We start from the raw sequence: 27,533 nt of genomic DNA on the forward strand, positions 1-27,533 counted from the left end.
GGCAGAACAACATGACCATGCATTCAATACATTGCTGGAGTAATTCTGAGGATTCCTTACTAGGCAGCAAGCACAACAGTAATCCCCCAGAAACCCCGCCACCAGCAACGCTTCTTCCAGGCTTACCCCGGTGTCCCGAGAAACTCACTTACCTCCTCTGGAGCGCTACGCTGGAGATTCTGGATCCTGCCAGGCTTTTCTCTTCCAGTGGTCCCTCATCTTCGAGCTGCAGACTACTTCGTTCCCCTCGAACCACTCAAAAAAAGCGTACCTCATAACTCTGATGTCCGGGAGGGCACTCACCTGGGCTACGGCGGTTTGGGAGCAACAGTCCACTGTTTGCCTCAGTCTGGAGGAGTTTGTGGCTGAGGTACGAAAAGTGTTAGATTCTCCATTGTGCAGGAGAGAGGCTGCTCGTACGCTGGTCCAACTACATCAAGACTCCCATAGTGTGGCAGACTACGTGGTGGATGTTCGCACGTTGGTGGCTGGAACCCGGAAGCCCTTTTCCACACGTTCCTTCACAGATTATCAGAGGAGGTTAAAGACGAGCTCGAAGGCCAGGAGCTTCCCATGGACCTCCACTCAACCCCTCTCCATTCCCATGAATGTCAGAGCGCTGGATGGGTGCTCTATTAGCAGAATCACCCGCAACACGGTTCCTAACAACCTACGAAATCACAGTGAGTGTGTGCAGTTCCTGCTCATAGAATCTCCCCATGTACCCGTGGTCTTGGGGTATTCATGGCTCCAGAAGCACAATCCCCTGATCGACTGGACTACTGGCTCTATCATGGGTTGGAGGCCATTCTGCCATATGCAGTGTCTTAAGTCGGCACAGCCTACCCTAGGACGTATTCCCGCAGGCTTGGGAGGAGCCTCGGATCTCTCCACCATTCCCGCTGAGTACTTGGACCTCCGGGATGTCTTTAACAAGGCCCGAGCTATGTCTCTCCCTCCGGACAAAGTCATGCACCCATGTATCATTACTGGGGCCTTAATGACATCACGGTTAAGAACCATTACCCTCTACCACTCATCTCATCGGCTTTCGAACCAGGGATCGACCATCTTCTCAAAATTGCACCTTCAGAAAGCCTGCCATCTGGTTCGGATACGGGAAGGAGATGAGTGGAAGACAGCCTTTAACACGGCTGGCGGGCACTATGAGTACTTGGTTATGCCTTTCGGACTGACCATCATTCCCGCTGTGTTCCAGACCCTGGTCAATGATGTGCTTCGGGACATGCTGAACCGGTTTGTGTTTGTCTACCTCGACGACATCCTTGTCTTTTCCCATTAAGCTCAAGAGCACGTCCGACAGGTCCTTCAGCGACTCCTGGAGAACCAGCTTTTCGTTAAAGCGGAGAAGTGTGAATTCCATCGCTTCATCAACTCCTTCCTAGGATACGTCATCACTGTAGGACATATACAGATGGATCCAGACAAGGTGAGAGCTGTGGTGGATTGGCCTCAACCCACATCCAGTGTGCAACTGCAACGTTTCCTTGGATTTGCTCACTTCTACTGCTACTTCATCCAGGGTTACAGCACCCTAGCTTCCCCCTCTCAGCACTCACCTCTCCCAAGTTTCTGTTCATGTGGTCTCCAGCAACTGACCGACCATTCTCTGACCTCAAACATCGATTCACTACAGCCCCCATCTTAATTCATCCAGACCTGTCCCGTCAGTTTGTGGTGGAGGTTGAAGCCTGGGATGTCGAAGTGGGTGCCGTCCTGTGCCAGTGTTTTGCCCAGGCCCAAAAGCTGCACCCCTGCGCTTTTCTCTCCCATCGTCTTACACCTGTTGAAAGGAACTATGATGTGGGAAATAGAGAACTGCTCGCTGTCAAGGTGATGTTGGAGGAGTGGAGGCACTGGTTGGAGGGGGCGAAACACCCATTCTTATAGTGGACTGACCATAAATACCTGGAATATCTCCGCACCACCAAGCGCCTCAACCCTAGGCAGGCTCGTTGGGCCCTGTTATCCACCCATTTCAATTTCAATTTCTCCTACCACCCGGAGTCCGAGAATGTGAAGCCTGACGCACTTTCATATTTGTTTAGCCCCGCTGCTACTCCGTCTGACTCCGAGACCATCTTCCTTACCTCCTGTCTAGCGGCTGCACTTGTCTGGGGTATAGAGAGCCTGGTCCGTATGGCGCAGCTTTCCCAGCCGGACCCCTTCTTCAACCACTCCCTGTTCCTCACCGCCCCTGGTCCCATATATCCCTGGACTTTGTTACTGGTCTTCCTCCGTCAGATGGCAACACCACGATCCTGACAGTAGTGGATTGGTTTTCTAAAGCAGCCCATTTTATTCCTCTACTCAAGTTACCCTCAGCCAAGGAGATGGCGCAGCACATCTTCCGGATCCATGGACTTCCGGTCGACATGGTCTCCGATCGTGGTCCTCAGTTCTCGTCCTGGTTCTGGAAGGTGTTCTGTACCCTCATTTGATCGTCGGCCAGCCTTTCCTCTGGTTTTCACCCCCAATCTAACGGCCAGTCGGAGCGAGCCAATCAGGACTCGCCAACCCCACCACCTGGAGCCAGCAACTCCTGTGGGTGGTTAACGCCCGTAATACACTTCCCGGCTCGGCCACTGGTCTCTCGCTCTTCGAGTGTTCCCCTGCTCTTCCCTGAGCAAGAAGAAGTTAGCATACCCTCTGCCGAGATTTTTGTCCACCGCTGTCGCCGTACCTGGAAGAGAGCCCTGGCCGCTCTGCTGAAGACCACATTCAGGTATCAGCGACAGGCGGATTGCCACTGGATCCCTGCTCTGCCCGAGCTATTGGCTCGGGCAGAGTGTTTGGCTTTCCACTCGGGACCTGCCCCTCCGAGTGGAGTCCCATAAACTTCCCCCAGTTTCATCGGTCCTTTCCCCATCTCAAAAATCCTTAGCCCCTCTGCTGTTTGTCTTCTGTTGCCCCGCACCATCTTTATACATCCCACTTTTCATGTGTCTAGGATTAAACATCTGTCTCACAGCCCTTTGTCTCCTGTTTCCAGGCCCACCCCTCTACCTCCTACCCTGTATTTGTTTTTACTAGTCTTCCCAGTTCTGATCTTTCTGCTTGTCCTGACCCTGATCCTGCCTGCGGTCCTGTACCTGCCTGACTCTGATTTGGATTGCGACTCTTTGCCTGCCTTGACCTACCGATTGCCTGCCGTCCTGTACCTGCCTGACTCTGATTTGGTTTATGATTCTTCGCCTGCCTTAACTTACCTTTTGCCTGCCCCTTGTACTATAATAAACTCTGAGACTCGTACTATTCGCCTCCTGTGTCTGCATCTGGATCTTAGCCTGAGCTTTGATAGTATTACACATCAAAACATATACTGTAGCCCATCGTTTGTAGAACAAATAAAGTTACATTAATACCTCTAAATTGAGCATATAGGAGTACCTATTTCTTTGTTTTCCGCTCAACACAGAACAGCTGCATGTATGCAGTTTGGATTCAATTGTATTCTAACAATAAAATAATATACAATAATGCCATGGAATTATAAGCAAATCTTGTCTGCAAAATGAACTAGTGTCGCCCACAGCCATTTAGCATAGCCACATCAGCGCTTAACAAAGACAACTCAGAGTACGCTATTCATTTCTTCTGAAATATATTTTAGACAGCTTCTTCAGACCTGTCTAAAATAAAAATGGATATATTGTGAAGGTGGAGACTACAGTGGCTTGCGAAAGTATTCACCCCCTTGGCATTTTTCCTATTTTGTTGCCTTACAACCTGGAATAAAAATGTCTTTTTGGGGGGTTTGTATCATTTGATTTACACAACATGCCTACCACTTTGAAGATGCTAAATACTTTTTATTGTGAAACAAACAAGAAATAAGACAAAACAATCAGAAAACGTGGGCGTGCATAACTATTCCCCCACCCAAAGTCAATACTTTGTAGAGCCACCATTTACAGCAATTACAGCTGAAAGTATCTTGGGGAATGTCTCTATAAGCTTGGCACATCTAGCCACTGGGATTTTTGCCCATTCTTCAAGGCAAAACTGCTCCAGCTCCTTCAAGTTGGATGGGTTCCGCTGGTGTACAGTAATCTTCAGGTCATACCACAGATTCTCAATTGGATTGAGGTCTGGGCTTTGACTAGGCCATTCCAAGACATTTAAATGTTTCCCCTTAAACCACTCGAGTGTTGCTTTAGCAGTATGCTTAGGGTCATTGTCCTGCTGGAAGGTGAACCTCCATCCCGGTCTCAAATCTCTTGAAGCTGAAACAGGTTTCCCTCAAGAATTTCCCTGTATTTAGCTCCATCCATCATTCCTTCAATTCTGACCAGTACCCAAGTCCCTGCCGATGAAAAACATCCCCCCCCAGCATGATGCTGCCACCACTATGCTTCACTGTGGGGATGGTATTCTCGGGGTGATGAGAGGTGTTGGGTTTGCACCATATATAGCGTTTTCCTTGATGGGCAAAAAGCTCAATTTTAGTCTCATCTGACCAGAGTACCTTCTTCCATATGTTTGGGGAGTCTCCCACATGCCTTTTGGGGAACACCAAACGTGTTTGATAATTTTTTTCTGTAAGAAATTGCTTTTTTGTGTGGCAACTCTTCCATAAAGCCCAGTTCTGTGGAGTGTACGGCTTAAAGTGGTCCCATGGACAGATACTCCATTCTCCGCTGTGGAGCTTTGCAGCTCCTTCAGGGTTATCTTTGGTCTATTTGTTGGCTCTGAGATTAACTTCACTAGGGTAGGGGGCACTATTTTCACCTCCGGATGAAAAGCGTGCCCAAAGTAAACTGCCTGCTACTCAGGCCCAGAAGCTAGGATATGCATATAATTGGTAGATTTGGATAGAAAATACTCAAAATTTTCCAAAACTGTTACAATATTGTCTGTGAGTATAACAGAACAATATGGCAGCCAAAAACCTGAGAAAAATCCATCCAGGAAGTGGGATTTTTTTATTTTTGTAGTTTTCTATTGAATGCCATTTCAGTATCCATTGACTTAGGACTCAAATTGCACCTCCTATGGCTTCCACTAGATGTCAACAGTCTTTAGAAATTGTTTCATGCTTATATTCTGAAAAATGAGGGAGTAAGACTACTTTGAATGAGTGGACCATTCAGTGTCCCAGAGTTTTTCACGTGCGCGACCGAGAGCACCCCTTGCTTTTGCAAGGCACTGTATATTACATGGATTTATTTGACTTTTTAAAATGGCTTGTAGGCTATGTATGGAAGCCAGGAGATGCTGAATGTGTTTATGTTAATTACCGATCAATTACCGTGAGACCGACAGTTATTTGCTTGACAATCACCGGCTGACAAAATTTTGTGACCGCCTCAGCCCTAGTTGAGGTCGGGTCATTGTGGAGGACAGGTCATCTGATGCAGCACTCCATCACTCTCCTTGGTCAAATAGCCCATGAACAACAAATGATAGGAGCAAATCAGATGGGATGGCATGTCACTGCAGAATGCTGTGGTAGCCATGCTGGCTAAGTGTGCCTTGAATTCTAAATAAATCACTGACAGTGTCACCAGAAAAACACCCACGCCTCCTCCTCCATGCTTCACGGTGGGAACCACAAATATAAAAATTATTTTGATTTGTTTAACACTTTTTTAGTTACTACATGATTCCATATGTGTTATTTCATAGTTTGGGTGTCTTCACTATTATTGTACAACTTAGAACATAGTCAAAATAAAGAAAACCCTTGAATGAGTAGGTGTGGGTTTGGAAGATGTGTTTGATTTTTATGATTCTATGATTGATCTTATGTTGTTTTTCTATTGTGTTGTATTTTTTGCTTCCTTGCATTTTGTATGTAACTAGGCCTATGTTTTTTTTTTTTTACTTTCCTTAGGTTGTTGCAGAAAATTGTGAATTCATTGCCCCCCATTTATCTTCAGAGTTCGTACTGTTAGGTGACCTAAGCTGGGATATGCTTAACACCCCCCACCATCCTACAATTTAAAGAATAACCAGGCATCCTCTACTGACGGGATGAGGTCAATATCCTTCCAGGATACCCGGGCCAGGTTGATTAGAAAGGTCTGCTCTTTGAACTGTTTTAGGGAGAGCTTGACAGTGATGAGGGTTGGTCGTTTGACCGCAGACCTATTATGGACGCAGGCAATGAGGCAGTGATCACTGAGATCCTGGTTGAAGACAGCAGAGGTGTATTTAGAGGGCAGGTTGGTCAGGATGATATCTATGAGCGTGACTGTGTTTACGGATTTGGGGTTGTACCTGGTAGATTCCTTGATAATTTGTGTGAAATTGAGGGCACCTAGCTTAGCCTCTTGACGGTCGCCTAGGATAGGGGGCGCTACAGCGATTTTTGAAAAAAAATGGTGCCCATTTTAAATGGCCTCCTACTCAAACTCAGAAGCTAGGATATGCATATAATTAATACTTGTGGATAGAAAACACCCTCATCCTCCTTGAATCTTATTGGAGCTCTTGTTGAAAAAGGCCCTAAAGATTTATGTTATACAACGTTTGACATGTTTGAACGAACCTAAATGGAAAAAAATGCATTTTCTCGAAATAGCTGTCCCGCGGCCGACGGAGCATTTGGATCAGCCTTCAGACACGCTAACAAGAACAAGCTCTTGGAACATAAAGGAGTAATTTTTTCGAACGAAAATACATTTGTTGTGGACCTGGGATCCCTGGAAGTGCTTTCTGATGAAGACAACCAAAGGTAAGGGATTATTGACAATAGTATACAAGACTAGATGTGATATGCGATTGTTCCAAGATGGCGCTGACCTGTATTACTAGGTAATTTTCTGAGTATCGCATCCCCTTTTATCGCAGTGTGATTACCCAGTAAAGTTATTTTTAAATCTGGCATTACAGGTGCTTTCAAGAGATGTCATCTATAAATCTTAGAATGACAATATTACATTTTAAAAATGTTTTCGAATAGTAATTTAGTAAATTGTAACACTGTTTCACCGGATGCATTTGAGGGAAAATAGTTAGTCAACGTTAAGCGCCGATGTAAAATGCTGTTTTTATATATAAATATGAACTTTATCGAACAAAAGAATGCATGTATTGTGTAACATGATGTCCTAGGAGTGTCATCTGATGAAGTTTGTAAAAGGTTAGTGCTGCATTTAGCTGTTTTTTTGGTTATTTGTGATGCATGTGGTTGGTCGGAAAATGGCTATGTGGCTACTTTTACGATATACTCCTCTAACGTAATCTAATGTTTTGCTTTGCTGTAAAGCCTTTTTGAAATCGGACAACGTGGTTCGATTCAGGAGAGGTGTATCTATAAAACGATATGACATAGTCCTATATTTGAAAAAAAAATAATATTACATTTCGTTATGCTAATGTCGATAGGAGTTTTTCGCTGAATGTCCGTCCCGCTTACGGGACGAGACCGTCAAGAGGTTTTTAACCTGTTGGGGATAGGGGCAGTATTTGCACGGCTGGATAAAAAACATACCCGATTTAATCTGGTTACTACTCCTGCCCAGAAACTAGAATATGCATATAATTATTAGCTTTATTATTAACTTCAATGAATCACGATCCACCATAGGATGTCAACAATGACAACGGTTGGCTACTATTTAAGGGATAGTTTGACGGTCAAATCTGTGTATTGGTGTGTGCAACTTTTGTGTGCAACTTTTATAGAGAGACCGCAATGAGTTATTCATGCCATTTGAGAAAGAAATGTATAGCGTTCTAAGTCCTGCGACCCCAGCACTTATGACAAAATTAACAATACAAAACGGAAGATATTGATCTGTTTTAAGATCTGTTTTGATGACAATTGATCTTGTCATCATGTTTACTATAAACTTTTCACATCCTCAATCTCAGTTAAAAAGGATGTGTAATTCCCCCCAATTTGATGCGGTCAGCTTTTGCAATGTAGGAGCACATACTGTCCACATCATGGAAAGTAGCGTAATATAAATTAATTAGATATAGCAAAATAATATAATATCTTAATTTAGGATGACCGTAAATGTAGTAAACTCAGATTTTTCCAATAATAACATATTTCTCACTAGTTTAACCATTAAGAGATTTAAAATAAATTCTTAAGCGCAATTTAACTGAGTGCTCTAGAAAGAGCTCCCATAGTGACTTTGTAGCATCCCATTTGTGTGTCGCAACTTTCCTAGTTTTGGATCACTGTAACCACCAAACATGTCCCCTGTACCTCTCCTTTGAGAATGAAAAAAATATGTTTTCACATAGTCATTTTTTAAATGTTTTCAATCTATTTTGAATTTAGGCTGTAACAACAAAATATGTCAAGGGATATGCATACTTTCTGAAGGCACTGTAGCACCAGGCTGTTGCTAGTTACTCATTCTAATACTGACTGGACCTCCATGTTAACCCTCCTGCTGTGTTCTGGTCGTATTGGACTGATTTCGTATTGGACCGAAGTTTTCTCTCTGAAAAATGTAGTTAATTTAATCTGATTGTCATAAGGTCCCATGACTTTGTCTATACAAGGCATCTGAAAACACAAAATACATTTTGATGATTTTCATTACATTTTGGGTGTTTTATTTAACTTTTGTACACCTGTGGTGTTCCTGGTCAAAAATGACCAGTCATTAGAAATGAATGGGTGAGGCAATAATTAGTGTATAAAATTGAGTTCAGGCACATTCATCAGATGGACACACTTCCTCCCCCAGACCCCCAGATGCATGTGTGTTTGAGCGCGCGCACACACACACCTCACTCCCCTTCTTGGCTTCCATGGCAACCCCCACGGGAACCTTTCCCCTATAGAATCTTTCCCCCACAGGAACCACACCTGTTGGCATACTCACAAACAATCGCAACATTGTTTCAATAATATATAGATCTTTTCTCACAGCTCTGGTATATAAAGCTTTTTTGAGGCCTTGCTCACAATTCCTTCTGTGACAGCACAATAACCAAACGATATACTGTGTGAGAGGCTCTTGATCATATCTTTGATCATGACAATGGTGAGGAGGAGAGAGGCCAGGAAACTGACAGTGAAGATGCATTAGAGTAGGAAGTGTCAGAAGTTGAAGACAACACAGAATATGATCCAGACCAAGAGACAACCGATGTGGAACAATCCATTGATGAGGAAGAGGGCCCTGCTGAGGTTGTTGTTACATTCCAGTCAAAGAATAGGAATTCATCCTGGTCTTCTTCCCCACCTGAGAGGAGAGGTCGGCTGTTGGCTGAAAATGCTATACGGATGACCCCAGGGCCAAGGAGATACGCCATATCCTGGGTTGATGACATACAGATGAAGTCGGAAGTTTACATACACTTAGGTTGGAGTCATTAAAACTCATTTTACAACCACTCCTCACATTTCTTGTAAATTAAAAACCTCTTGCATCTAGACGTTCCGCTAGCGGAACCCCGTTCCGCCAGCGGGACCCCTAGCCAACAGCCAATGGGATCGAATGGCACGAAATACAAAACCAACTAAAATACCACAATTCAATTTTCTCAAACATACAACTATTTTACACCATTTTAAAGATAAGACTGGTTAATCTAACCACATTGTCCGATTTCAAAAAGGCTTTACAGCGAAAGCAAAACAGATTATGTTAGGATACAACCACAGCAAAAAACAACACAGCCATTTTCTTAGCAAGGACAGCCATTTTCAAAGCAAGGTTAGCCGTCCAAAAGCACAAAACCAGCTAAAATGATGCACTAACCTTTGACGATCTTCATCAGATGACACTCCTAGGACATTATGTTAGACAATACATGCATTTTTTGTTCCATCAAGTTCATATTTATATCCAAAAAAAAACTTTTACATTGGCGCGTGACGTTCAGAAAATGTATTCACCCCAAAATGTCCGGTGAATTTACAAAAATACTCATCATAAATGTTGACAAAATACATAACAATTATTTTAATAATTATAGACACAGTACTCTTTTATGCACCCGCTGTGTCAGATTTCAAAATAACTTTACGTAGAAAGCACATTGTTCAAAATTCTGAGTACTGAGCACCATGCTATTCAGTTAGCCGTCCAGCCATGCATCCACAAAACGCTGAAATATGTTAAAAATATTATCTTACCTTTGCTGATCTTCGGCTGAATGCACTCGGAAGGTCTCCCACTTCCACAAGAAATGTTCATTTGTTCGATAAAGTCCATCATTTATGTCGAAATAAATCCGTTTTGATGGCGCATCCAGATCCCCATTCCAAAATGCATCTATCCACCGTTGACGAAAAGTTATAAAGTTCCCTCAGCGTTTGTAGAAACATGTCAAACCATGTTCACAATCAATCTTAAGGGTGTTATAATCGTAGAATTGCGATAATATTCCAACTGGACAATAGCAGATTCATTACAGAAGCAAAAGAAAAATGGCTAATCCTTCGTGAGCGTGCGCTAGGTAAGGCAATGACCCCTGGTCGACCACATACTGTTCCGGGTGTTATTCAATCAAATTGTATTCTAGAAGCCTCAAACGAGTTTCTAATGACTGTTGACATCTAGTGGAAGCCTTAGGAAGTGCAATATGACATCTCAGACACTTTACTTTAGAAATAACTTTTCTCATGTTTTTGCCTGCCATATGAGTTATGTTATACACACAGACATCATTCAAACAGTTTTAGAAACTTCAGAGTGTTTTCTATCCAAATCTACTAATAATATGAATATCCTACCTTCTGAGTCTGAGTAGGAGGCAGTTTAATTTGGGTATGTTTTTCATCCGGCCGTGAAAATACTGCCCCCTATAGTGAAGAGGATTTAACAAACTATAGTTTTGGCAATTCGGTTAGGACATCTACTTTGTGCATGACACAAGTAATCTTTCTAAACAATTGTCTACAGACACATTATTTCAATTATAATTCACTGTATCACAATTCCAGTGGGTCAGGAGTTTGCATTCACTAAGTTGACTGTGATTTAAACAGCTTGGAAAATTCCAGAAAATTATGTAATGACTTTAGAAGCTTCTGATAGGCTAACTGACATAATTTAAGTCACCTGGAGGTGTACCTGGATGTATTTCAAGGCCTACCTTCAAACTCAGTGCCTCTTTGCTTGACATCATGGGAAAATCTAAAGAAATCAGCCAAGACCTCAGAAAAAAGTTGTAGGCCTCCACAAGTCTGGTTCAACCTTGGGAGCAATTTCCAAACGCCTGAAGGTACCACATTCATCCGTACAAACAATAGTACGCAAGAATAAACACCATGGGACCAGGCAGCTGTCATACTGCTCAGGAAGGAGACACGTTCTGTCTCCTAGAGATGAACGTACTTTGGTGTGAAAAGTGCAAATTAATCCCAGAACAACAGCAAAGGACCTTGTGAAGATGTTGGAGGAAGCAGGTACAAAAGTATCTTTGTCCACTGTAAAACAGTCCCACATCGACATAACCTGAATGGCCACACAGCAAGGAAGAAGCCACTGCTCCAATACCACCATAAATAAGCCAGACTACGGTTTGCAACTGCACATGGGGAAAAATATAGTTATTTTGGATAAATGTCCTCTGGTCTGATGAAACAAAAATAGAACTGTTTGGCCATAATAACCATTTTTATGTTTGGAGGAAAAAGGGGGAGGCTTGCAAGCTGAAGATCTCCATCCCAACCGTAAAGAACGGGGGTGGCAGCACCATGTTGTGGGGGTGCTTTGCTGCAGGAAGGACTGGTGCACTTCACAAAATAGATGGCATCATGAGGCAGAAAAATTATGTGGATATATTGAAGCAACATCTCAAGACACCAGTCAGGAAGTTAAAGCTTGGTCACAAATGGGTCTTCCAAATGGACATTGACCCCAAGCATACTTCCAAAGTTGTGGCAAAATGGCTTATCCTCTCTGGGGTATGTGGGACGCTAGCGTCCCACCTGCGGGACACACTGCCAACAGCCAGTGAAATAGCAGGGCGCCAAATTCAAAACAACAAAAATCTCATAATTCAAATTTCTGAAACATACAACTATTATATCCCATTTTAAAGATACACTTCCCTATTAATCCAACCACACTGTCCGATTTCAAAAAGGCTTTACGGCAAAAGCATAGCATTAGATTATGTTAGGACAGCACCTATACAAGAAAAACCACACAGCCATTTTCTAAGCAAGGAGAGGCGTCACAAAAACCAGAAATACAGCTAAAATGAATCACTAACCTTTGATGATCTTCATCAGATGGCACTCATAGGACTTCATATTACACAATACATGTATGTTTTGCTCGATAAAGTTCATATTTATATCCAAAAACCCCATTCTACATTGGCGTGTAATGTTCAGAAATGTTTTGCCTCCCAAGACTTCCGGTGAATGAGCACATCAATTTACAGAAATACTCATCATAAACGTTGATAAAATATTAAACTGTTATTCAAAGAATTATAGATACACTTCTCCTTAATGCAACCGCTGTGTCAGATTTCCAAAAAACTTTACAGCGAAAGCACACTTTGCAATAATCTGAGTACAGCGTTCAGACACGAAAACAAACCCGCCATTTTGTGGAGTCAACAAAACTGAGAAATAATATTATAAATATTCAGTTACCTTTGATGATCTTCATCAGAATGCACTCCCAGGAATCCCAGGTCCACAATAAATGTTTGTTTTGTTCGATAAAGTCCATCATTTATGTCCAAATACCTCCTTTTTGTTTGTGCGTTCAGTCCACTACTTCAAATGCAGGAAGCGTGCGCAAAATGTTACGACAAAAAGTAAAAACAAGTTATATTTACGTTCGTAGAAATATGTCAAACGATGTATAGCATCAATCTTTAGGACGTTTTTAACATAAATCTTCAGTAATATTCCAACCGGACAATTTCAATGTCTTCAGAAAAGAAAAGGAACACAGCTAACTCTCACGTGAGCGCACGCCTCTGAGCGAATGTCATTTTCTCACTCATCTACTTCCAGGAGCTCTTGTTCTATCCATATTCACAGTAGAAGCATGGAACAACGTTCTGAAGACTGTTGACATCTAGTGGAAGCCTTAGGAAGTGCAAAATGAACCCTAAGTCACTGTATACCGTATAGGCAATCACTTGAAAAACTACAAACCTCAGATTTCCACACTTCCTGGTTAGATATTTCTCAGGTTTTTGCCTGCCATATGAGTTCTGTTATACTCACAGACATCATTCAAACAGTTTTAGAAACTTCAGAGTGTTTTCTATCCACATCTACTAATGATATGCATATCCTACCTTCTGAGCCTGAGTAGCAGGCAGTTTAATTTGGGCACACCTTTCATCCGGACGTCAAAATACTGCCCCCTACCCTAGAGAAGTTCAAGACAACAAAGTCAAGGTATTGGAATGGCCATCACAAAGCCCTGTCCTCAATCCTATAGCAATGTTTTGGCCATAACTGAAAAAGTGTTTGCGAGCAAGGATGCCCACAAACCTGACTCAGTTACACCAGCTCTGTCAGGAGGAATTGGCCAAAATTCACCCAACTTATTGTGGGAAGCTTCCGGAAGGCTACCCGAAATGTTTGACCCAAGTTAAACAAATTAAAGACAGTGCTGCCAAATACAAATTAGGTGTATTTAAACTTCTGACACACTGGGAATGTGATGAAAGAAATAAAAGCTGAAATGAATCACTCTCTACTATTATTCTGACATTTCACATTCTTAAAATAAAGGGGTGATCTAAGACATGGAATTTTTTCTATGATTAAATGTCAGGAATTTTGAAGAACTGAGTTTAAATGTATTTTGCTAAGGTGTATGTAAACTTCCAACGTCAACTGTAACTATAACTGTAACTATTTTGCCAATTGGACTGGTCCCCACTACCACACGGAACCCCAATAATCTACAGACGGAAACGCACGAGGTGGCTAAAAACAGACCTCCCTCCATCTTCTACCAGCTTGCTACCTATGGCTCGGCTAGCTATCTAATTCTCACTGGACCCTTTGATCACTCGGCTATGCATGCCTCTCCTTAATGTCAATATGCCTTGTCCATTGCTGTTCCGGTTAGTGTTTATTGGCTTATTTCACTGTAGAGCCTCTAGCCCTGCTCATTATACCTTATCCAACCTCTCAGTTCCTCCACCCACACATGCTATGACATCTTCTGGTTTCAACGATGTTTCTAGAGACAATATCTCTCTCATCATCACTAAATGCCTAGGTTTACCTCCACTGTATTCACATCCTACCATACCTTTGTCTGTACATTATACCTTGAAGCTGTTTTATCGCCCCCAGAAACCTGCTCCTTTTTCTCTCTATTCCGGACGTCACAGACGACCAATTCTTATAGCTTTTATCCGTACTCTTAACCTCATCCTTCTCTGTTCCTCTGGTGATGTTGAGGTGAATCCAGGCCCTGCAGTGCCTAGCTCCACTCCTACTCCCCAGGTGCTCTCTTTTGGTGACTTCTGTAACCGTAATAGCCTTGGTTTCATGCATGTTAACATTAGAAGCCTCCTCCCTAAGTTTGTTTTATTCACTGCTTTAGCACACTCTGCCAACCCGGATGTCCTAGCCGTGTCTGAATCCTGGCTTAGGAAGTCCACCAAAAACTCTGAAATCTTCATCCCTAACTACAACATTTTCAGACAAGATAGAACGGCCAAAGGCGGCGGTGTTGCAATCTACTGCAGAGATAGCCTGCAGAGTTCTGTCCTACTATCCAGGTCTGTACCCAAACAATTTGAACTTCTACTTTTAAAAATCCATCTCTCTAAAAACAAGTCTCTTACCGTTGCCGCCTGCTATAGACCACCCTCGGGCCCCCAGCTGTGCTCTGGACACCATATGTGAACTGATTGCCCCCCATCTATCTTCAGAGCTCGTGCTACTAGGTGACCTAAACTGGGAAATGCTTAACTCTTACATCTAGACGTTCCGCTAGCGGAACACCTGCTCCAATATCCAATGATGGGCGTGGCGCGAAATACAAACTCCTCGAAAAGCCGAAAACTTCAATTTTTCAAACATATGACTATTTTACACCATTTTAAAGACAAGACTCTCCTTTATCTTACCACGCTGTCCGATTTCAAAAAGGCTTTACAGCGAAAGCAAAACATTAGATTATGTCAGCAGAGTACCCAGCCAGAAATAATCAGACACCCATTTTTCAAGCTAGCATATAATGTCACAAAAAACAAAACCACAGCTAAATGCAGCACTAACCTTTGATGATCTTCATCAGATGACACTCCTAGGACATTATGTTATACAATACATGCATGTTTTGTTCAATCAAGTTCATATTTATATCAAAAACCAGCTTTTTACATTAGCATGTGACGTTCAGAACTAGCATTCCCACCGAACACTTCCGGTGAATTTACTAAATTACTCACGATAAACGTTCACAAAAAACATAACAATTATTTTAAGAATTATAGATACAGAACTCCTTTATGCAATTGCGGTGTCCGATTTTAAAATAGCTTTTCGGTGAAAGCACATTTTGCAATATTCTGAGTAGATAGCCCGGCCATCATGGCTAGCTATTTTGACACTCACCAAGTTTGGTACTCACCAAACTCAGATTTACTATAAGAAAAATTGGATTACCTTTGCTGTTCTTCGTCAGAATGCACTCCCAGGACTTCTACTTCATTACCCAATGTTGTTTTGGTTCCAAATAATCCATAGTTATATCCAAATAGCGGCGTTTTGTTGTGCGTTCAAGACACTATCCGAAGGGTAACGAAGGGTGACGCGCTCGGCACGTATCGTGACAAAAAATGTCAAAATATTCCATTACCGTACTTCGAAGCATGTCAAACGCTGTTTAAAATTAATTTTTATGCGATTTTTCTCGTAAAATAGCGATAATATTCCGACCGGGAGTCGTTGTTTTCGTTCAAAGACTGAAAATGTAAACATGGAGTCGTCTCGTGCACACGCGCCTCGTCTCATTGTTCTCAGATCGACCACTTACCAAATGCGCTACTGTTTTTCAGCCATGGGGTGCAAAGTCATCATTCAACGTTCTGGCGCGTTCTGAGTGCTTATGGGAGCGTTAGAAAATGTCACGTTACAGCAGAGATCCTCAATTTTGGATAGAGATGGCAAAGAAGGCCAAGAAATGGTCAGACAGGGTACTTCCTATACAGAATCTTCTCAGGTTTTGGCCTGCCATTTGAGTTCTGTTATACTCACAGACACCATTCAAACAGTTTTAGAAACGTTGGAGTGTTTTCTATCCAAAGCTAATAATTATATGCATATTATAGTTTCTGGGCAGGAGTAATAACCAGATTAAATCGGGTACGTTTTTTATCCGGCCGTGAAAATACTGCCCCCTATTCATAACAAGTTAACACCCCAGCCATCCTACAATCCAAGCTTGATGCCCTCAATCTCACACAAATTATTAATGAACCCACCAGGTATCACCCCAAAGCCGTAAACACTGACACCCTCATAGATATCATCCTAACAAACTTGCCCTCTAAATACACCTCTGCTGTTTTCAACCAAGATCTCAGCGATCACTGCCTCATTGCCTGCATCCGTAATGGGTCAGCGGTCAAACGACCTCCACTCATCATTGTCAAACGCTCCCTGAAACATTTCAGCGAGCAAGCCTTTCTAATCAACCTGGCCCTGGTATCCTGGAAGGATATTGACCTCATCCCGTCAGTAGAGGATGCCTGGTTATTTTTTTTAAATGCCTTCCTCACCATCTTAAATAAGCATGCCCCATTCAAGAAATTTAGAACCAGTAACAGATATAGCCCTTGGTTCTCCCCAGACCTGACTGTCCGTAACCAACGCAAAAACATCCTGTGGCGTTCTGCATTAGCATCGAACAGCCCCCGTGATTTGCAACTTTTCAGGGAAGTTAGAAACCAATATACACAGGCAGTCAGAAAAGCCAAGGCTAGCTTTTTCAAGCAGAAATTTGCTTTCTGCAACACAAATTAAAAAAAGTTTTGGGAAATTGTAAAGTCCATGGAGAATAAGAACACCTCCTCCCAGCTGCCCGCTGCACTGAGGATAGGAAACTCTGTCACCACCGATAAACCCACTATAATTGAGAATTTCAATAAGCATTGTTCTACGGCTGGCTATGCTTTCCACCTGGCTACCCCTACTGCAGTCGACAGCCCTGCACCCCCCACAGCTACTCGCCCAAGCCTTCCCCATTTCTCCTTCTCCCAAATCCATTCAGCTGATGCTCTGAAAGAGCTGCAAAATCTGGACCCCTACAAATGAGCCGGGCTAGACAATCTGGACCCTGTCTTTCTAAAATTATCTGTCGAAATTATTGCAACCCCTATTACTAGCCTGTTCAACCTCTCTTTCGTGTCGTCTGAGATTCCCATAGATTGGAAAGCAGCTGCTGTCATCCCCCTCTTCAAAGGAGGGGACACTCTTGACCCAAATTGCTACAGACCTATATCCATCCTACCCTGCCTTTCTAAGGTCTTCGAAAGCCAAGTCAACAAACAGATTACCGACCATTTCGAATCCCACCGCACCTTCTCCGCTATGCAATCTGGTTTCAGAGCTGGTCATGAGTGCACCTCAGCCACGCTCAAGGTCCTAAACGATATCGTAACCGCCATCGATAAGAAACAATACTGTGCTGCCGTATTCATTGACCTGGCCAAGACTTTCGACTCTGTCAATCACAACATCCTCATCGGCAGTCTCAATAGCCTTGGTTTCTCAAATGATTGCATCGCCTGGTTCACCAACTACTTCTCTGATAGAGTTCAGTGTGTCAAATCGGAGGGCCTGTTATCCGGACCTCTGGCAGTCTCTATGGGGGTGCCACAGGTTCAAATCTTGGGCCAACTCTTTTCTCTGTATACATCAATGATGTCGCTCTTGCTGCTGGTGAGTCTCTGATCCACCTCTACGCAGACGACACCATTCTGTATACTTCTGGCCCTTCTTTGGACACTGTGTTGACTCACCTCCAGACGAGCTTCAATGCCATACCACTCTCCTTCCGTGGCCTCCAACTGCTCCTAAATGCTAGTAAAACTAAATGCATGCTCTTCAACCGATCGCTGCCTGCACCTGCCCGCCTGTCCAGCATCACTACTCTGGACGGTTCTGACTTAGAATATGTGGACAACTACAAATACCTAGGTGTCTGGTTAGACTGTAAACTCTCCTTCCAGACTCACATCAAACATCTCCAATCCAAAGTTAAATCTAGAATTGGCTTCCTATTTCGCAACAAAGCATCCTTCACTCATGCTGCCAAATATACCCTCGTAAAACTGACCATCCTACCGATCCTCAACTTCGGCGATGTCATTTACAAAATAGCCTCCAATACCCTAATCAACTAACTGGATGCAGTCTATCACAGTGCCATCCTTTTTGTCACCAAAGCCCCATATACTACCCACCACTGCGACCTGTACGCTCTCGCTGGCTGGCCTTCGCTTCATACTCGTCGCCAAACCCACTGGCTCCAGGTCATCTATAAGACCCTGCTAGGTAAAGTCCCCCCTTATCTCAGCTCACTGGTCACCATAGCAGCACCCGCCTGTAGCACGCGCTCCAGCAGGTATATCTCTCTGGTCACCCCCAAAGCCAATTCCCCCTTTGGCCATCTCTCCTTCCAGTTCTCTGCTGCCAATGACTGGAACGAACTACAAAAATCTCTGAAACTGGAAACACTTATCTCCCTCACTATCTTTAAGCACCAGCTGTCAGAGCAGCTCACAGATCACTGCACCTGTACATAGCCCATCTATAATTTAGACCAAACAACTCCCTCTTCCCCTACTGTATTTATTTATTTTATTTATTTTGCTCCTTTGCACCCCATTATTTATTTCTACTTTGCACTTTCTTCTACTACAAATCTACCATTCCAGTGTTTTACTTGCTATATTTTATTTACTTTGCCACCATGGCCTTTTTTGCCTTTACCTCCCTTATCTCACCTCATTTGCTCACATTGTATATAGACTCATTTTTCTATCCTATTATTGAATGTATGTTTGTTTTACTCCATGTGTAACTCTGTGTTGTTGTATGTTGTCAAACTGCTTTGCTTTATCTTGGCCAGGTCGCAATTGTAAATGAGAACTTGTTCTCAACTTGCCTACCTGGTTAAATAAAGGTGAAATAAAAAATAAAATAAAAACTGTAAAATCTGAAATGGTTTCAAAACAAATGCGTACATGGACACACAGGCTTTATTCAAGGTCAGTATAAAGTAATTAGTAAACACAGAAAACTATAATGGTCCAAGCAGGCTGCCCTGTGGTACACCACAGTTTTTGCATTAGAAATGCTTACATTAAAGATTCATATGTTTTTTCAGTAATATGTTATGATCCATTGAGCATAACATATTGCTGAAAAAACATATGGATCTTTAATGGAAGCAGCAAAGGCTGCACTGAAGTCTAATAAAACAGATCACACAATCTTCGGATTATCAACTGATGAAAGCTTACTGTCCCCTTTAAACCTCTTACATCTACACGTTCCGCTAGCGGAACGATTGCTCCAATATCCAATGATGGGCGGGGCGCGAAATTCAAACTCCTCTAAAATCGAAAAATTCCATTTTTCAAACATATGACTATTTTACAGCTATTTAAAGACAAGACTCTCCTTTATCTAACCAAACTGTCCGATTTCAAAAAGGCTTTACAGCGAAAGCAAAACATTAGAATATGTCAGCAGAGTACCCAGCCAGAAATATTCAGACACCCATTTTTCAAGCTAGCATATCATGTCACATAAACCCAAACCATAGCTAAATGCAGCACTAACCTTTGATGATCTTCATCAGATGACACACCTAGGACATTATGTTATACAATACATGCATGTCTGTTCAATCAAGTTCATATTTATATCAAAAACCAGCTTTTTACGTTAGCATGTGACGTTCAGAACTAGCATTCCCACCGAACACTTCCGGTGATTTTACTAAATTACTCACGATAAACGTTCACAAAAAGCATAACAATTATTTTAAGAATTATAGATACAGAACTCCTCTATGCACTCGATATGTCCGATTTTAAAATAGCTTTTCGGATGAAGCACATTTTGCAATAATCTAAGTACATAGCCCGGCATTACAGGGCTAGCTATTTAGACACCCTGCAAGTTTAGCCTTCACCAAAATCACATTTCCTATAAGAAAAATGTTCTTACCTTGCTTGTTCTTCGTCAGAATACACTGCCAGGACTTCTACTTCAATAACAAATGTAGGTTTGGTCCCAAATAATCCATCGTTATGTTCCATCAAGACGTTTTGTTCGTGCGTTCTAGACACTATCCCAACGCTAAATCTCGGCCATGAGCATGACGCAAAATATGACAAAAAATTTCTAAATATTCCATTACCGTACTTCGAAGCATGTCAACCGCTGTTTAAAACCAATTTTTATGCAATTTATCTCGTAGAGAAGCGATAATATTCCGACCGGGAATCTGCCTGTCTGTAAACTGAGGAAAAAACCGAAAGCCGGGGGCGGGGCGTGTCACGCGCCTAAGGCTTAGTCCATTGAGTGACCACTTAGCTTTTGCTCTCCTTTGTTTCAGCCAGGGCTTTGAATTACGTCATTCCTGTTTTTCCCGGGCTATGAGACCTCATTGGAGACGTGCGAAGTGTCACGTAAGAGCAGAGATCCTTTGTAAACGATAGAGATAATAAAGAAGGGCAAGAAATGTTCAGACAGGGTACTTCCTGAACAGAAGCATCTCAGGTTTTTGCCTGCCATAGGAGTTCTGTTATACTCACAGACACCATTCAAACAGTTTCAGAAACTTTGGAGTGTTATCTCTCCAAAGCTAATAATTATATGCATATTCCAGTTTCTGGGCAGGACTAATAATCAGATTAAATCGGGTACGTTTTTTATCCAGCCGTGAAAATACTGCCCCCTAGCCATAAGAGGTTAACATGCTTTGAAAGCTAAATTCAATGTTAAATGGCTCTTTTTAGATCAAAAGTTTACAACTGTTTTTGTTGTTGTTATTGTTGTTTTCCGCAGGTGACCACTCTGCATCATGGAAAGTACTTTGCCATGAAGCGGGTCAGTAAGAAGCACATTGTTGCCAAGCGACAGGAGGAGCACGTCCTGTTTGAGAAGAGGATCCTCAAAGCCATCAAGAGTGACTTCATTGTCAGGTGATTGTGGGGTGCTAGGTGACCGCTGACCTCTAACCTTTAACATAGAAGCATCATTATTTAAGCTCACACTTAAATCCTCTTTCTTCCCTTGTCAATCGATGGCTTTCATTGGTCACTTAAGTACCATGAAATATAAAGGGAAATCAGCAGACACTGCTGTAGCCCTCAAAGCTCCAGGAGGACTGAGGATACTGTACCAGCTTTAATCCTGTTTTCTCTCTCTTGATGTTCAGGCTCCATGCTGCCTTCAAAGACACTCGCTACATCTACATGATTATGGAGTTCTGTGTAGGAGGGGAGATCTGGACCAAGCTCAAAGAAGTGTGAGGAAACATGGCTGACTAAGGACGTTTTCACACATAGTTTTGAGCTATAGAATCAGAGTTTGACTATTTGTTACATTGTATTTTTTTCATTTGATTCCATTAGTTTCACATTGCCAAATGTCAAATGAACAAAAATGTCTGAACAAAACCACGTGTCCATGCAAGTAATTTGCTATTGGACAAACATTCTCACGTTTCTCCATGTATGACTATAATGAAGCATCACTTGTGTGTCCCAATCTTCATATTACTTTCACTTTGGTTTTCCAACAAATTGCGGGAGCATCGGATACACTCATAAATGCGTTGCTACTCACAGAATGTTTCAGAGATCTGAAGTTATGATGCTGCGTGCATTTCATAAAATGCTGGGAGTTCAACAACCAATAATAATGTGCGACTCTGGTTCTTTTCCTGTGTTTGGTCTGGCCTGCGTTCTCACCAGCAGCGAACCACACCACGGTACGAATTAAATCGGACCGACACCACCGTTTTTGAGTGAACCATGATGCACTGTTTAATGAGCTCCAAAGTGCCGAACTAAGGGAGTAAATGCACCAGAGTTTGGAAAAAAACAAACCAAACCATTTTGTAGTGAAATCCCCCTAAGTGTTCTCATTCAGATGAACACAACTGAGGTTGTAGATTCTTCAAGAAATTTAATTAAGATCAAAACTGTATTATCTGCATTGTCTCTGTTTTTACAGTGGACGTTTTGATGAGCCCATTGCTGTTTTCTGCACTGCCTGTGTAGTGGAGGCCTACGCTTACCTCCATAAGAAGGGCATCATGTACAGAGACCTCAAGCCTGAGAATCTGATGCTGGATGCCAAGGGCTACGTTAAACTGGTAGGTGCTACATTACGTTTTCCCTCTTTCACTGCTTCAATCTCTTGTACTTTTTCTCTCTTGTCATATGTTTCTGTGTACGTGCCTTCTAATCTCGGCATCCAGAAGGAAATCTTGCTTGCATGTGAAGTGGCCAGCTATGAACGTTAATGTATGTCACAAGAGACTATGTACTTGCAACGCCAAATAGTTTATGCATTCATAACTCTGTGTTTTGGGTATGTGTGGGGGTTTGAATGTGTGTGTTTTTACACTTAGGTGGACTTTGGCTTTGCTAAGGAGTTAGTGCACGGTGATAGGACCTACTCATTCTGTGGTACTCCTGAATACATGGCCCCAGAAATCATCCAGAACCAGGGACACGACTTCGCTGCTGACTTCTGGTCCCTGGGTATCCTGGTCTATGAGCTGCTGGTGGGGAGGTACTGTACACATCTGCACAGAAAGATTTAAAGCAACTAGATATTTCAGTTAACAATTCTTCATTTTAGTAAAGTATTATCAAAAATACTGTTTTACCCTCAGACTGTTTTACCTTTCAGCCCTCCATTCTCCAGTTCTGAGCCTGCGAAGATCTACCCTAAAATTTTGGATGGGGTGCTCAAGTTCCCCCCTTACATGGGCGAGGGGGCCAAGTCCCTCATCAGTAAACTGTGCAGGTGAGAGATGGGCCACCCTGTGTTCTGGGGTGTTAGGTGCTGTTCTAACTCTGTCTCAGTTAAGTGCAAGTGTTTTGATTGGTTGTTGATGTTGTGTTATGGCCCATAGGCCTCGGCCGGGTCAGAGGCTGGGAAACACCAAGAATGGGATTAAAGATGTACGCCATCACAGGTAACAATGATGACCCAACCGTCCAGTGTGTATGATCCATTATTTGGTCTCTCTCTCTCTGAGGACTCTCACCCACTCCCCATTTCCTGTGTTCCCCTCTAGGTGGTTCAGCAGTATGAACTGGCACAAGCTGCGTGTGGGCCAGGTGGAGGCTCCTACAATCAGACTCATACGCAAGGTCAGTCTAGCCACAGCAGGTAACTTTAAAGGTGTCCTTCGAAGGATTTATAAATGGGTATGAATACTTTATCATTTATAGGGACATTAGTTTATACAGTATTTGGTCTATAAGGGCTATTCCTGAACTGGGGTACACGCAATCTGTCGGGGTATGCCAAATAAAAATGTGATTGACATTTTCAAATAGTCTATTTAGATTAGTTTTTCTCGCCTTAGTAGCCTCGTTTCACTGTCAAAAATAAATAAATAAACCATCTATGTCAAATATGTAGCCAAGTCAAGTAATTAACATCCAATCACATTGCGGCAGTGTAGCCTAATGGTTAGATTGCTGGACTAGTAACTGAAAGGTTGCAAGTTCAAATCCCTGAGCTGACAAGGTAAAAATCTGTAGTTCTGCTCCTGAACAGTTAACCCACTGTTCCTAGGCTGTCATTGAAAATAAGAATTTGTTCTTAACTGACTTGCCTAGTTAAATAAAGGTTAAATAAAGAAATTAACTGTTACTCTCTTGTGCGAATTCCAATAATGGTCTGTATGTAGCTGCTGCTCATTCTGGATGAATGGTTAAAAAAGGCCTGCCTATATAGAGACAGATACCAGCTCTACTGGTAGTAGAGCTGTATGTTGAGTTGTACTGCTTCCACGATCACAGCTGGTTGTGATACAGGCTGGATTCAAACCAGGGTTTTTTGCCCCTATAACATAGCAGTCCACCACCACAAGAAAGGTTTTGATGCAGCGACGTATTCACACCACATCGGACTCTTACACCTACGGTTTCCCAAAGGCCACGAGTCAACCCAAATGTGTTTTCAACAGCTGTTGTCTTTTTAGTGAACACATTTTTCCTGCAATAGGTTTTCACACTTTATAAAGATCAAGTAACATTCATCTTACAAATTGAGTGGTAAGGGACAGTCAGAAATGTACTGGTGGGGGGCGGTGACCACAAATACAAATAACAGTATCGACCCTGTGTTTATAAACGTGAATATTGACTTTGCCACTTCAGCATGCTTTTGTGGCACAGTCGGTGCCATGTAGGGCTACAGGCCAGAAGGTTGAGGGTTCACCGACCACCACAGACGGGCTCACTGTCCCTGCCTGTTTCATTACACTACGATCAGAGCTGGCAGCAGACAATGATTTTGATGCCATGTTTATAATTATATAAAATATATGCAATTAATTTTTCACCAACAGATTTCTGTGCAAATGCACAAACAATAAACTAAGCATACCGTCTTCGAGCACTTTAATATTGGTTTGCGTTTTCAACACCACAAATTTGAGCAAGGGTTGCCTTCCATAGAGATATCAGGGATTGTAACATTCTCTGCTTCACGGAAAAATGTCTCTTTCGCGAAATGTTGTCGGAATCAGTTCCGCCACCATGATTTTCCATCGACCTATACGCTGACTCGGTGAGTGCTTTTATAAGGAAGTGCATTGGAAATGTTGTGCCCACTCTGACTGTTAAATCCTACCCTAACCAGAAACCGTGGATGGATGGCAGCATTCGCGCAAAACTGAAAGCGCTATCCACCGCTTTTAACCATGGAAAGAGGTCTGGAAATATGACTAAATATAAATAGTGTAGTTATTCCCTCCGCAAGGCAATCAAACAAGCGAACTGCCAGTAGAGGAACAAGGCGGAGTCGCAATTCAACTGCTCGGACACGAGACGCATGTGGCAGGGTCTACAGGAAATCACGGACAACAAAAAGAAAACCAGCCATGTCACGGACACCAACGTCACACTTCCAAACAAACTAAACACCTTCTTTGCCCACTTTGAGGATAATACAGTGCCACCATCGCGGCCCGCTAACAAGGACTGCACCCCCACCTCTCCTTCTCCGTGGCTGATGTGAGTAAAACATTTAAATCAATCGTGGACTTCAGAAAACAGCAGAGGGAGCACCCTTTCTATCCACATCGAAAGGACAGCAGTGGAGAAGGTGGAAAGTTCCTAAGTGTACACATCACAGACAAACTGAAATGGTCCACCCACACAGACAGTGTGGTGAAGAAGGCGCACCTGCACCTCTTCAACCTCAGGAGGCTGAAGAAATTTGGCTTGTCCCCCAATACCCTGCCAACTTTTACAGATGCACAATCGAGAGCATCCTGTCAGGCTGTATCACAGCCTGGTACGGCAACTGCACCGCCCTCAACCGCAAGGCTCTCCAGAGGGTGGTGCTGTCTGCACAACGCATCACCGGGGGCAAACTACCCTCCATGATACCTACAGGACCCGATGTCACAGGAAGGCCAAAAATATCATCAAGGACATCAACCACCCGAGCCACTGCCTGTTCACGCCGCTACCATCCAGAAGGCTAGGTCAGTACAGGTGCATCAAAGCTGGGACCGAGAGACTGAAAAACAGCTTCTATCTTAAGGCCATCAGACTGCTAAACAGCATTCACCAACTCAGAGAGGCTGCTGCCTATATTGTGACCCAAACAATGCCACTTTAATAAATGGATCGCTAGTCACTTTATACAATGTCAATCTAAATAATGCCACTTTAATAAATTGATCGCTAGTCACTTTATACAATGTCAATCTAAATAATGCCACTTTAATAATGTTTACACATCTTATATTACTCATATCACATGTATATACTGTATTTTATACCATCTATTGCACCTTGCCTATGCCGCTCGGCCATCGCTTATCCATATATGTTCATATTCTCATTCACCCATTTAGATGTGTGTATTAGGTTGTTGTTGGGGAATAGTTAGATTACTTGTTAGATATTACTGCATTGTCGGAACTAGAAGCACAAGTATTTTGCTACACTCACATTAACATCTGCTAACCATGTGTATGTGACAAGTAAAATCTGATTTGAAGTAGACTATGTACATTTCGACAAACAGAAAATACTTCCCTCCCTACCTTGTAGGCCTACCTAGTATCCAAGACTTGGCTTGACAATCTCTGAATGTCATTCAACTTTTTGTTATTTTGTAACAGATGTCTCTTGCCATTCATTAAATGGCCGTTACACATTTTGGATTGCTAGATTTTATTTGTCCTAAAAAAATATATATACACATTACAAAGATGTTTAAAAGTGACTGGGATTGCACAATAAATTCAGGGACTTATGTCCATTGTGGTCCATATTTTTTACATAAATATACAATGACATACAGACACATTACAGATATACAGACAAAAATGTGCCCGACTTCCTTATGACTATGAGGGGGGAGTACAATTCTTACAAGCTTGTTTTGGCTGGTCTGTAGTTTATTCTTTAGACGCTTGGGGCTGCTGGTGAATCAATCAATGTATTTCTAAATCCCTTTTTACATCAGCAGCAGTTGTGCTTATACAGAAACCCAGCCTAAAACCACAAAGAGCGAGCAATGCAGATGTAGGAGAACGGTGGCTAGAAAACATTTTCTAGAAAGGCAGCAACCTAGGAAGAAACCTAGAGAGAAACAGGTCAGGGTTCCATAGCCAATGGCAGAAGTGCAGAAACTGGATCAGCAGCACGACCAGATGGACCAGTTAGACTGGGGACGGGGTCAGCCAGGAGTCATCAGGCCATGGTGCTAGGGCTCAGGTCCCCTGGGAGGAGAGAGAGAGAGAGAGAGAGATGGGAGAATTAGAAGGAGCATACCTAAAATCACAAAGTAGAAATGTAATGAAATATTCAAATCACATGCGTCGTTATTCAAATGGCATTTTCACTGCAACCAAGAGTAGAATTTTGTACTCACTTGAAAACAACAATGCAATTATTTATAGCATTTTGGTGTGGAAGGCTAGTCTAGGCAGGATAATTGTACTGGCTCTAAACAATAGGGGAGCTTTTTGAGCTGCATGTCTCATGTCTTCATTGTTCTTTTATGCACAATGATGCACCTGACCTCTCAGGTGCATATCAGCTATTCCTATTTGTTCTTGTGGATTCATAATGATAATTGATGCAGCTTTGAATGCTTTTATGCGTGGTATGATCGCTAGTTAGCCTACCGCAGGTCTGGACAAATGATCCACCTACCACTATTGTCACTATGTATCACGTTTCAGGAGAAGACCCAGATGCAGACTGTGTCGAAGTAACAAAAGTTTATTAATAGAACAGGGGGCTGGCAAAACGACAGGTCAAGGGCAGGAATAGATCAGTAATTCAGACCAGAGTCCAAAAGGTACAGAATGACAGGCTGTCTCGGGGTCAGGGCAGGCAGAGGTCAATAATCCAGGGTG

General features: G+C 42.6%; 1 protein-coding gene across 4 annotated transcripts in view; it reads left to right on the plus strand.

The window, feature by feature from the left end:
- LOC115174456 (cGMP-dependent protein kinase 2) overlaps window positions 1-27,533 on the plus strand; it is a 49,577-nt gene that overhangs the window by 20,115 nt on the left and 1,929 nt on the right. For all 4 annotated transcript variants that reach the window (XM_029732993.1, XM_029732990.1, XM_029732989.1 and 1 more), the window contains 7 exons: window positions 20,969-21,105; window positions 21,342-21,431; window positions 22,142-22,283; window positions 22,542-22,705; window positions 22,826-22,942; window positions 23,052-23,114; window positions 23,217-23,292. In XM_029732993.1, coding sequence (XP_029588853.1) covers window positions 20,969-21,105; window positions 21,342-21,431; window positions 22,142-22,283; window positions 22,542-22,705; window positions 22,826-22,942; window positions 23,052-23,114; window positions 23,217-23,292 — 789 coding nt within the window. The remainder of the gene's footprint in view (window positions 1-20,968; window positions 21,106-21,341; window positions 21,432-22,141; window positions 22,284-22,541; window positions 22,706-22,825; window positions 22,943-23,051; window positions 23,115-23,216; window positions 23,293-27,533) is intronic.

Source organism: Salmo trutta, chromosome 35 (genome assembly GCF_901001165.1).
Source record: "Salmo trutta chromosome 35, fSalTru1.1, whole genome shotgun sequence".
In the NCBI taxonomy this organism is placed as follows: Eukaryota; Metazoa; Chordata; class Actinopteri; order Salmoniformes; family Salmonidae; genus Salmo; species Salmo trutta.